Source organism: Hyperolius riggenbachi, chromosome 8, assembly GCF_040937935.1.
Source record: "Hyperolius riggenbachi isolate aHypRig1 chromosome 8, aHypRig1.pri, whole genome shotgun sequence".
Classification (NCBI taxonomy): domain Eukaryota; kingdom Metazoa; phylum Chordata; class Amphibia; order Anura; family Hyperoliidae; genus Hyperolius; species Hyperolius riggenbachi.
The window spans coordinates 53087210-53100702 of NC_090653.1; the positions used below are offsets into that span (position 1 = coordinate 53087210).

General features: G+C 52.2%; 1 protein-coding gene across 1 annotated transcript; it reads left to right on the forward strand.

Moving 5' to 3' along the window:
- The first annotated feature begins 9173 nt into the window (after positions 1 to 9173).
- Positions 9174 to 10897, forward strand: LOC137527298 (mucin-1-like). The gene is made up of 2 exons (XM_068247806.1): positions 9174 to 9320; positions 9689 to 10897. Exons 1-2 carry the CDS (start codon positions 9174 to 9176, stop codon positions 10895 to 10897), a joined length of 1356 nt encoding a protein of 451 aa, XP_068103907.1.
- Positions 10898 to 13493: the final 2596 nt, after the last annotated feature.

A 13493-nucleotide genomic window follows, 5' to 3' on the forward strand; every position in this document is an offset into this window, starting at 1 on the left:
GAACTAGAACCATATCTCTCATTACCTTTCTAGTGATATCTTCTATCTTGTGATAAAGTCACAGGCAACCTGGTGAGATCTGTAATAGAATACAAGCCAACCTGAGTTAACTGACCCAGACACAAAATCCCAGTAAGACATGTTTATCAGTAGCCTGCAGAGGCTTCAGTCATCTTACCTGTGATACAGATAGGCTTTTACGTCGAGTGGTCTTTGAGAATCGCCTGCTTAGCCCTCTTTTGGCAGGGTTTATAAAGGCACACAAGAGGATGTGTTCCTACATCATCCAATCAGGAAATTTCATGGTCTGTTTGAACTGTCCCATCACCTGTACGTCTCCCCATCCAGTCATTTCCTCTTGCAGCTTTACTGAGAAAAACGTTATCTTACTGATATCTACTTGAAAAACAAGTTTTCACCCATTACTCACTCCAAAACAATCATGCTGTTGTAAATACATTTCTACAGAAAACTTCTAGATGCAAAGATGCAGGTAGTCACAACATGACTTGTACTTACAGATCTTGCAGGTAGCATATAGATCTATCTATATATTGTCATTTTAGAGATGTGTAACCTCTCAACCTGTACAGATGAGTTGAGTATTTTGGATGTTAAAAAAAAAACCCTATGGTCTTGTGGCTGCCAAGCTGCCATTGTAGGGGAGTGTGCTGAGGACGATAACAAGGGACAATATTCGAAAGATAAAAAACTATCTTAAATTCAGCACCAACACAGGAAGTAATTAATACATCTTTATTGCAAATTAATCATACACATGGTTAGAGTCAATGGCAATCGATTTAAAAAAAAAAAAAAATACAGCCAAATACTTAGCTAAGGAGAGGGAAGACTCTGGGTCCTGTAGAGCCTTCTCAGTCTTCTCCCATTCCCCTGGATAGCTCTCCCATTTGAATCCCCCATCATGGGGACTTTGGAAGTCTTCGGAAATCCGAGTCCTCCCCAAGACAGACGGCTCCATACTACACATGCGCTAGTGCGCAAGAGAGGGTGGTTGCGTGTGCGCAGTATGGAGTGGCTCGTCTTTCGGGAGCATTCAGGCTCCCAAAGATTTCCGAATCTTCCTTCATCCGCAAACAGAGCAATATTTGACCAATTGGTTGAATACTGCTACCGGAGAGCCAGCGCTGGAACGGGGACAGAGAGAGGAGCGGGAAGGCTCTATAGGACCCAGAGCCTTCCCTCTTCTTAGGTACGTATCTGGTTCATTTTTGTCTTATAGATTCCCATTGACTTTAACAACACATAAAGTGTTATCAGAGGCATGATGCGTCACAAAATCAGAAATAACTCTTTTGATTTCCTGTGTTCCTTAGAGGAGTTATCAACCAGATAATGCTCTCCTCTGCCCGCTCTACTTACTCGGGGCTTCCTCCTGCCTCTTGCAGCCACCATGTCCTACGCAGCATCTCCGCTTGCAGCCGCCGATCCGGGCTCCCTGTCGGTGCAGAGGCTGACCACCTCTACTGCGCATGCGTGAGTGCCGATGTCAATCAAGTCCATGCTGTCCTCAGTGTACTGCGCAGGCGGAGTAGTTCTGAGCCTATGCAGTACACGCCAGACAATGTGGACTTGATTGACAGCGGTGCTTGCGAAGGCGCAGTAGAGGATGACCTTGAGGTCGGCCTCTGCACCATTGAGCTTGAAAGCCCATTTCACGTTGCAGCAACATGCAGCCAGAGCTCTCTGGTATAAGCCCCAGTGGTTTTTCGGACGACGATGTTAATAAACTTCAATAAGTAATAGGATTATCGCATTAAGAAGGAGCATAAAGTCACCCTTATCTAATGGGGAAAGGTTTGTATGCACCTCAGGAGTGAACAAGTGGCGCGGGTTGTGTACTGAGAGTTCTAAATACAATATAGAGGGAGGATCTACAGCTTAAGTAGGCAAATAGAGTGAGAATCATGGCAGATGAAGAAAACCGATGTAGGAGGAACCGGCTTGTCCTGGGTAATAGTGTTCAAATTATTGATAACTGCAAAGGGCCAGAGCATCAATAAGAAAGGCTGCAATGAAAACAGGGAAAATAGGGGAGTAGGGCAGCTTGCTTAAAAAGTTTCTGATCCAGAATGTGAGCATGCAGAACATACCACGTTTAATGCAACAGAGCAGTGTGATGAGTTCCTAGAGATGGAAGGCTATAGAACCATGCTGATGGAGTGTTCCAGTGCGTTGAAAGGCCCCAGAGCCTCTGCAGATGGCGGACTGAACCAGAGTTCTCAGTATACCTAGAGGAAGGGATATTGGATTATAGAAATGTCGGTTATAGAAGGTGCCAAGAACCACAAGGGCCGATCCTTGATTGGGTCAATCGCTCAGAGTCAGAAACTCGGTCTCGCTGTCACTTTGCGCATAGATGCCCATATGTGGATTCGCAATCTATGAACCGACTAGCCGAGAGGGCATTCTGACTCAGGGGCGTAACAATAGACCCTGCAAGGGATGCCTCCGCAGGGGGGGCCAGAAGCCACAGGGGGCCCTGTGGGGGGAAAAGTTTGAGAGACTGACAACTAAGGGCATAGAGAGAAAACGTATTCTACTCTCCTACCATTGTTATGGTTTTTACAGCATCAGAACTTTGTTTTTCTTACCAAAGCATCATTTTTAGCTGCATTTTTAGCTAAGCTCCACCCATCAAAGAAAAAAAGCCCGGGCTTTTTTTCCCTGATGCTGTGCAGAGCATGATGGGATTTCCTATGTTGTTATTCACGTTGCCTAGCAACTGGGAGAGGTGCTCAGGACACAGGACAGTTGGAACTGTGTCTCATGCTCCCTGTCACCTCCTTTCAACCAAAAAGATGGCTGCCATCATGAAATCAAAAATTTGCCTATTCTTTTAAAACAGGGTGGGTAAGAGATGATATTACCTATCTATTTTAATTATCATAACCAATGTAACTTAATGACAATATCTTTGTTTAGGCTGGAGTTCCTCTTTAAGGTGTCTGATCACTGGACACAGTGGAATGGGAAAGATTGATGTCTAACTGTCGCTGCCTCATTGAGAGCTTATTGTCTCATACTGAGTCCAAGATCCTATAATAACAGTATCAGTCAGTGACATTCTGAATGTTTTGCTAAAGTTACAGTGAATACTATATATTATGTTTAGCATGTCATTGTTGTTCCTCCATATAGCATGTGCTCTCATGTAGTAAAATAATACGGCTGTGTGTGTGTGTGTATGTATGTACTGGGAGCAGAGCTGCAACAAGGGACTTGTCGGATGCAAGGGGCTGGAGGAAGCCCCGGGTAAGTAGATTTTGGGGTAGCATAAATTGCCTGACATTTCTTAAGTCTAAGTGTTTCTATCTGCATGGGGAAAACACATTGGTCCTCGGTTTTCCTGTGCAGAAAGTGAGGGGGTGGGGGCTCTTCCAAAGTTTTGCAGGGGGGCCCAGTGATGTCTAGTTACGCCCCTGTTCTGACTCCAAAGGATTCACCACACACATACAGTTCAATTGCTTGCCACTATGTGCGAGTCAGTGCACGACTGTAACTATTTTAACACACTGAGAACACTGTAACTTAACCCTTAGCTGTATGGAGGGATCGGCACCAGATCTGTCTATCTGTGCCCGATTCAAGCATAAGGGTTGTAGATGCAAAATACTATAGAACACAAGGTAACACTTTCAGGGGAGTAAGTACAATTGTGTATGTTCATGTCATAACCGTTAAAACGATTTTTAAATGTTTTAATAACAAAAATGCATTACACACAATTATACACGCCAATTAACATATAAACACAAAGCTTAAAATAAGAGGGAATAACTGTGCAAGGTTTTCTTAGCTGGATGCAGTGCTTGTGGGATTGAATGAAATAAAGTCCGGTACAAATGCAGGCATTGATATCAAAAGTCCTTAGATAGCATGCGTTCGGTCCTCCTAGGAACGCATGCCTGGAGAAAGTTCTTTGTCGGTGGAATTTTGGAAGACCAGATGGTCGCTGAAGGACCAGATTTTTATAAAATCTGCCTTGGTGGGCTGTCTTTTAGTAAAAGATGGGTGGGTTTACCCCCTGGTAGGCGAGATCGGCAGAGTTTTGTACAAGCACATAATGACACAATTTACCAATAACTTTCACCATTTCTGTCTGGATTGGCCCACCGCGAATCGGAGGGCACATTTGTAACCTGCGGCCGATGGTACATCAGATGACTCCAAATATCCGTAGGGTGACATGTGCGCTCAGCTGAATAATTTTTAGAAACCAGAAAATGTATTTGTCTTCTCTCTGTGATAACCCCATGCATCTCAAGTTATTAATACATGGGATGTTCCTATTGTCTAAATTCAAGTTTCTGAGGAAACTTTTTTAGAGGGAAGTTTTTAAAACTGCTTTTAAGGACAATCTCTGGTTACTAATGGAAAGACCATCTGCTCTCATGTAGGTGTGAAGTGGGTGAGGGGGAACTCTGCTCTCATTCAGAGTGGGTGATGGTGAAAAAGCAAAAGAAGAGAAAAAAAAATGAACTTCTTGTACGTTTAAAAATGAGAATGACAGTAACGGTGCTGGGCCATACGAAAATCGTTGGCAATTACGCACGACTTTCCGTATCATTCATGCCAGAAGAAGGGGAGGAAAAATACTATGCAGAGCAAAAGGCTGCACCTATAAAGGAAAGGTCCCACCCAATGTTGTCTTGATGCTGATCCAGTGGATTTCTGTGCCTGCCATCACGGCCTGCAATACGCCATCTAGGCCTCTGCGGGAGGATGCCTTTGGTGTCTGGCATATCGAGGGGCCAGTCAGTAAGTTGTACTAGAGGGAGGTCCAGAATATCGCAGAAGCGTGGGAAATCAGATGGAGAGGACAGAAATGCAGACTTTCCTTCATGCTTTACTTGAAGTTGAACTTGAAGTTGAAATGGATACCCCCAACGATAAGGGATATGCTTCTCTCTGAGGGTATCCAACAAAATGATAGGAGGCGCCCATATGACATATATAGAGATCTAGTACAATTGATACACACAATATATACTCTATAATCAGGGAGGGAAACACTTTCCTACCTGATATGGAGAGTCGAGACAATTAATGATAACACTATTTTATTTTGCACTTTGACAACGCGTTTTGCGACAATTATCGCTTCATCAGGTCATATAGTGTTTATCGAGTGAGACTGCGCTCAGTGTCCTGAAATCACCGCTGCTCCAGGCGGCACACTATAAAGGAGAAAGATAATTATAGTCATATAGTCAAATACAGGTCATATAGTGTGCTCAATAATATCAGAGACAGTCCAGGCGACAGGATGGCGCCCATTATTGTGTGTATCAATTGTACTAGATCTCTGTATATGTTATATGGGCGCCTCCTATCATTTTGTTGGATAACCTGTGACCCTAGTGTAGCCACTAGGGGCAGCGTCTCTGCGGACCTTTTTTTCAGGAGCTGCGACCGAAAAAGGCCGAGCGGACACGGTACTTCTCCGCATGCACTGGAGGTGGTTGCTCTTTATAAGCAACCTACATTTGTGAGTATAATTTTTCAGAAATTTACCCCATTTCATTACGTTATTACACGATACTGGGCTCTATACACTATGTCACGCCGCTCACGCGGTCTCTCCGGATCTGTGCTCCCTGGGCCCAGTGTGCGATGAGCACGGTCAATTTCGATAGGATGACCTCTAGGATTGCCCAAGAACATGTTAAAGATACCTGTGAGAGTTGGTATGAGGTCAGGAGTCTTTGTGGCTTCAGGTATGCCATGCACACACAGATTGTTTCTGCGCTGCCTATTCTTCTGGTCATCCAGTTTCAAAAAGATGTCTCTTATTTGTGTGGTGTGTCTGTCCAAGGTGGATTGCTGGGACTGCTGGGCTTGCTCAAGGCATTCTAAGCCCTTTTCTGTCTCCTCCACCCTGTGACCCAATTGCCCGATCTCCTGTTTGACATGTTCAAGTTCTCTGCGGTAGGTCGCTTCAATCCAGCTGACGTAGCGCTCAAAGTCGTCTCTTTCATTGGCAATGTTTTGATATATTTGTGGAGGTCGACCTCTATGTAGGAGTCAGCACACTCCGACCTGGCTGGAGATGATCAGCTAGGTGGTTTGTTCACATGTTGCAGAGAGCCGTTAGGAGGGGGAGCGGTCTTGTCCTGCTGAGGACAGTCCGGCTCCATCTTGGATATGTCCACAGCGCTGGTGGATCTGGCGAGAGGATTGAGATAATGTTGGATATTGCCCCTCTGCGTAGGGGTGTTCACTACGGAGGCTCTTTCCTTCTTTCTGCCCCCCATAAGAGTCCGAACAGGGTGCTAGTAAAGGCTTATGAGGGACTTAGGGAGTCCGGCTAACGGGAGCTCTGTGTAGGGCCGTATGCTGCGCGCCATGAGCAAGCCACGCCCCCCACCTGCATATTTTGATATTTATATTTCGTAACAGTAGTTCTGCAGAAGTAGTATTGCTGCAATAATGCGCTGCTCCCTTCCCCCCAAAGTAAATGTTTTCGAGAATAAATACCACATTATACTGGAAAAACCAGTTAAGCATCTTTAGCTGTGTTACTTGATCTACTTCCTTTCCAGTCTTCCTGCTGTCTACATATCTTGTGCCTTCTATTATATAAAAAGTGCGTATAGAAAAAAAAATCTACCTAGCATGTAATACATTTATGATCATAAAGAGAAATGTATTGAAAATGATGCAATTAATTGTTTTTTTACAATGTTCAACTTGAGCGGCTGCTGAACAGGCATGAGCCATTTGTGCATTGGGGCAAGCGTACTGCCACCCAGGCCACAGCATCATTGCCAGTCAAGCCACAGCATCACTGCCAGCCAGGCTGCAGCACACAGCCAGCCAGTCCACAGCATCACCGCCAGCCAGACACAGCATTACCACCAGCCAGGCCACGGGATCACCGCCAGCCAGTCCACAGCATGACTCCCAGCCAGGTCACAACATCACCGCCAGCCAGACACAGCATTACCACCAGCCAGGCCACGGTTTCACTGCCAGCCAGTCCGAAGCATCACTGCCAGCCAGGCCACAGTATCACCGCTAGTGTTGGGCGAACACATGGATGTTCGGGTTCGGGAAAGTTCGCCGAACATGGCCGCAATGTTCGGGATGTTCGGGCCGAACCCCCCGAACCGCCCGCTGCCCGGCCTCCCTCAACGCGTCACTCTCCGGACTCCTCCTCCTCAGTCACTCACTTCACAGTGCCGCCCACTGCCAGCCACCCACTACCACCGGACCGGTACTTCCTGAAACTTTTGTATGGGGAAGCGGGCAGAGGGGGGAGCGCTAGCGGAGGGGGTGGGGGGAATTTCCGACCCCCCCCCCCCCGCGATCGGGGCATGCTCCCCCCTTATGCCTGCGACCCCATAGGGGGGCAGTATTCGGCTGAACAGGGCCCCGTTCGGCCGAACAGGGGCCCTGTTCGGCGGCCATTTAGTAGTTCGGGGCGAACCCGAACTTAAAAGGCCGAACACCATCAGGTGTTCGGCCGAACGCGAACATCACCCGAACAGGGTGATGTTCTGCAGAACCCGAACAGTGGCGAACACTGTTCGCCCAACACTAATCACCGCCAGCCAGTCCACAGCATCACCGCCAGCCAGACACAGCATTACCACCAGCCAGGCCACGGGATCACTGCCAGCCAGTCCACAGCATCATTGCCAGCCAGTCCACAGCATCACTGCCAGCCAGACCACAGCATCATTGCCAGCCAGTCCACAGCATCACTGCCAGCCAGACCACAGCATCACCGCAAGCCAGACACAGCATAACCACCAGCCAGGCCATGGGATCACCGCCAGCCAGTCCACAGCATCACTACCAGCCAGGCCACAGTATCACCACCAGCCAGTCCACAGCATCACTGCCAGCCTGAGCGGCTGCTGCACAGGCGTGAGCCGTCGCTGCATTGGGGGCAAGCTCACTGCAAGCCAGACCCCAGCATCACCGCCAGTCATGCCGTGGCATCACCGCCACTCAGGCCGCGGCATCACCGCCAGCCAGGCTGTGGCATCACCAACAGTCAGTCCACAGCATCACCGCCAGCCAAGCCACAGCAGCCAGGCCAACATCACCGTCAGCTAGGCCACAGCATCACTGCCAGCAAGGCCAGCATCACTGCCAGCCAGGCCACAGCATCACTGCCAGCCAGGCCACAGCATCAAAGCCATGAAAGCCAGTTCACAGCATCACTGTCAGCCAGGCCACAGCATCACCGCCAGCCAGGACACAGCATCACCGCCAGCCAGGCCACAGCATCACCGCCAGCCAGTCCACAACATCACCAGCAGCCCATCCGCAGCATCACCGGCAGCCAGTCCGCAGCATCACCGGCAGCCAGGCCACAACATCACAGCCAGCCAAGCTACAGCAGCCAGGCCAACATCACCGTCAGCTAGGCCACAGCATCACTGCCAGCAAGGCCAGCATCACTGCCAGCCAGGCCACAGCATCACAGCCATGAAAGCCAGTTCACAGCATCACTGCCAGCCAGGCCACAGCATCACCGCCAGCCAGTTCACAGCATCACTGCCAGCCAGGCCACAGCATCACCGTCAGCCAGGACACAGCATCACCGCCAGCCAGGCCACAGCATCACCGCCAGCCAGTCCACAACATCACCAGCAGCCCATCCGCAGCATCACCGGCAGCCAGTCCGCAGCATCACCGGCAGCCAGGCCGCAGCATCACTGCCAGCCAGGCCGCAGCATCACCACCAGCCAGTCCACAGCATTAGCGCCAACCAGGCCACGGGGATCACTGCCAGCCAGCATCACCGCCAGTCAGGCCAGCATCACCACCAGCCAGGCCACAGCTTCACCGCCAGCTAGGCTGCAGCATCACAACCGCCTGGCTGCAGCATCACTGCCAGGCCAGGGCATCACCACCAGCCAGTTCACAGCATCACCACCAACCAGTCCACAGCTTCACCACCAGCCGGTCCACAGCATAACCGCCAGTCAGGCCACGGCATCACTGCCAGCCATTCCAGCATCTCTGCCAGCCAGACCAAGGCATCACCACCAGCCAGGTCACAGCATTGCTGCCAGCCAGCCAGCCAAGCATCACCGCCAGCCAGGCCTCAGCATCAGTGGCAGCCAGACCAGCATCACTGCCAGCCAGTCCACAATATCACTGCCAGCCAGGCCTGCATCACTGCCAGCGAGGCCATGACCTCACTACCAGTCAGGCCACAGCATCACCATCAGCCAGGCCCACGGGATCACTGCCAGCCAGCATCAGTGCCTGCAAGTACACAGCATCACTGCCAGCCAGTCCACAGCATCACAGCCAACCCGTCCACAACATCACTGCCAGTCAGTCCACGGCATCGCTGCCAGCCAGGCCACGGCATAGCCTCTAGCCAGTCCACAGCATCGCCGCCAGCCAGTCCACAGCATCACCGCCAGCCAGTCCACAACATCACTGCCAGTCAGTCCACGGCATCGCTGCCAGCCAGGCCACGGCATAGCCTCTAGCCAGTCCACAGCATCGCCGCCAGCCAGGCCCCAGCATCGCCGCCAGCCAGGCCCCAGCATCACCGCCAGCCAGGCCACAGCATCATTGCCAGCCAGTCCACAGCATCACTGCCAGCCAGACCACAGCATCACTGCCAGCCAGTCCACAGCATCACCGCAAGCCAGACACAGCATTACCACCAGCCAGGCCATGGGATCACCGCCAGCCAGTCCACAGCATCACTACCAGCCAGGCCACAGTATCACCACCAGCCAGTCCACAGCATCACTGCCAACCTGAGCGGCAGCTGCACAGGCGTGAGCCGTCGCTGCATTGGGGGCAAGCTCACTGCAAGCCAGGCCCCAGCATCACCGCCAGTCATGCCGTGGGATCACCGCCACTCAGGCCGCGGCATCACCGCCAGCCAGGCTGTGGCATCACCAACAGTCAGTCCACAGCATCTCCTCAAGCCAGGCCACAGCATGACCGCCAGCCAGGCCACAGCATCTCCGCCAGCCAAGCCACAGCAGCCAGGCCAACATCACCGTCAGCTAGGCCACAGCATTACTGCCAGCCAGGCCACAGCATCACCCCCAGCAAGGCCACAGCATCACCGCCAGCCAAGCCACAGCAGCCAGGCCAACATCACCGTCAGCTGGGCCACAGCATCACTGCCAGCAAGGCCACAGCATCACCGCCAGCCAAGCCACAGCAGCCAGGCCAACATCACCGTCAGCTAGGGCACAGCATCACTGCCAGCAAGGCCAGCATCACTGCCAGCCAGGCCACAGCATCACAGCCACGAAAGCCAGTTCACAGCATCACTGCCAGCAAGGCCACAGCATCACCGCCAGCCAAGCCACAGCAGCCAGGCCAACATCACCGTCAGCTGGGCCACAGCATCACTGCCAGCAAGGCCAGCATCACTGCCAGCCAGGCCACAGCATCACAGCCACGAAAGCCAGTTCACAGCATCCCTGCCAGCAAGGCCACAGCATCACCGCCAGCCAGGCCACAGCATCACCGCCAGCCAGGCCACAGCATCACAGCCACGAAAGCCAGTTCACAGCATCACTGCCAGCAAGGCCACAGCATCACCGCCAGCCAAGCCACAGCAGCCAGGCCAACATCACCGTCAGCTGGGCCACAGCATCACTGCCAGCAAGGCCAGTATCACTGCCAGCCAGGCCACAGCATCACAGCCACGAAAGCCAGTTCACAGCATCACTGCCAGCCAGGCCACAGCATCACCGCCAGCCAGGCCACAGCATCACCGCCAGCCAGGCCACAGCATCTCCGCCAGCCAGTCCACAACATCACCAGCAGCCCATCCGCAGCATCACCGGCAGCCAGTCCGCAGCATCACCGGCAGCCAGGCCGCAGCATCACTGCCAGCCAGGCCGCAGCATCACCACCAGCCAGTCCACAGCATTAGCGCCAACCAGGCCACGGGGATCACTGCCAGCCAGCATCACCACCAGTCAGGCCAGCAGCAACAACAGCCAGTCCACAGCTTCACCACCAGCTAGGCTGCAGCATCACAACCGCCAGGCTGCAGCATCACCGCCAGGCCAGGGCATCACCACCAGCCAGTTCACAGCATCACCACCAACCAGTCCACAGCTTCACCACCAGCCGGTCCACAGCATAACCGCCAGTCAGGCCACGGCATCACTGCCAGCCATTCCAGCATCTCTGCCAGCCAGACCAAGGCATCACCACCAGCCAGGTCACAGCATTGCTGCCAGCCAGCCAGCCAAGCATCACCGCCAGCCAGGCCTCGGCATCACTGGCAGCCAGGCCAGCATCACTGCCAGCCAGTCCACAATATCACTGCCAGCCAGGCCTGCATCACTGCCAGCGAGGCCATGACATCACTACCAGTCAGGCCACAGCATCACCACCAGCCAGGCCCACGGGATCACTGCCAGCCAGCATCAGTGCCTGCAAGTACACAGCATCACCGCCAGCCAGTCCACAGCATCACCGCCAGCCAGTCCACAGCATCACTGCCAGTCAGTCCACGGCATCGCTGCCAGCCAGACCACGGCATAGCCGCAAGCCAGTCCACAGCATCGCCTCCAGCCATGCCCCAGCATCACGCCAGCCAGGCCCCAGCATCACGCCAGCCAGGCCCCAGAATCACCGCCAGCCAGGCCCCAGCATCACCGCCAGCCAGGCCACGGGATCACCGCGAGCCAGCATCACTGCCAGCCAGTCCACAGCATCACCGCCAGCCAGTCCACAGCATCATCGCCAGCCAGTCCACTGCATCACCGACAGCCATTCCACAGCATCTCCACCGGCCATTCCACAGCATCACCGGCAGGAAGGTCACAGCATCACCGGCAGCCAGGTCACAGCATCACCGGCAGCCAGATCACGGCATCACCGGCAGCCAGATCACGGCATCACCGGCAGCCAGATCACGGCATCACTGCCAGCCAGTCCATGGCATCGGCGCCAGCCAGACCAACATCACTGTCAGCCAGTCCACAGCATCACCACCAGCCCGTCCACAGCATTACTGCCAGCCAGTCCATAGCATCGCCGCCAGCCAGTCCATGGCATCACCACCAGCCATTCCACGGCATCGCCAAAAGCCAGTCCACGGCATCGCTGCCAGCCAGGCCACGACGTATGAGAGGAATAGACTTGGGCGCAGTAGACTTGGGCGCAGGATACAGCCGGTATATGGCTGATCCTGCTTCTGCACAAGTACCTGGCGACGTTAAATACTATTCCCCCTCCAGGCCGCCATGGATGGTAGGGAATGAAATAATTCGGCTTCCAGCAATTGCTGCAGGCTGAATTATAGTGTTTTATAAGTAACTTCAGCTCCGTCTTCTGACGGTGCTGAAGTTACTTGCCACTGCGCCCAAGTCTCCTGCACTGGAATGGAAGTGTTCGAGGCCACAGTCTCACCACCAGCCAGATCACAGCATTACTGTCAGCCAGGCGTCAGCATCACTGCCAGCCTCTCCACAGCATCACCACCAGCCAGGTAGCCAAGCGTAGGTGCCTCCAGTATAGGTAGCCAGCTATAGGTGCCCCCAGTATAGGAGGAAATCAGGTATAGGTGCCCTGAGTATAGGTAACCAGCTATAGGCACCCCCTTGGAAGCTGGCACCCTGAACGACCGCTCCGGTCACTCAGGTCAAAGGCCGTCTATGCCCCCAAGTATTAGGTAGCTATCGGTGCCCCTGACTAAAGGGAGATCTGGTCAGTGGAATGCAGAGACCCGGATGAGTAACCTCTCATTTACACTCCACTCAGGACTCTGCATTGGTAAGGCAGGAAAGTGGGGAGTGTGTCACCTTTCTATCATTAGCCACCTGTAGGCATGTCCCTACAGTGCATTATGGTAAATTCGGCCCTGCCCCAGTGTGAAAGGGCCCAAAAGCATAAGCATAAGTAAGCTTTCGGCTGTTAAGCCTTCTTCAGACGTGGTTACTGTTTGCTGACAGGATGTTGAAAACACAGCTCAAATACTACTCACCAGTGGCGTCACTAGGGGGGTGCAGTAGGTGCGGACCGCACTAGGTGTCACCAGCAGAGGGGGTGACAAAAAAGCTCCAGGCTAAGTTAGAGTGGAGTAGGCTATGTAAATACTGACCAGGCTGGTACATGATGTATTTCTCGCTCCTGCTCTTCTCTCTTCTGACTGCTCCGTGTTCAGCTGATAATGGAGTTCAGAGGCCACCAGGGCCAAATGGTGATCAGTTTTGCGTCCTTCACTATTTGCAAGCTTGTAATTAATTTTTTTTAATATACCCTCTTCACATGCATATTAAAAAAATTCAGACCCTTAGGTAACTATTTTTTTTTTTTTTTTTTTTTAAATTTTTCATTGATCATTTTATTTGTGTAATTTATGGTGTGGGAGGTAAACAGTCAATTTTAAATGTAAGAATGTGTGTATATTTCATTAAAAAAAAATGTATGTAGATGTAGTTTTGCTATTTGGCCACAAGATGGCCAGAGTCAATTTTTTTTTTAGTCCTGGATGCGAGCATTCTCGCTTACTGGAA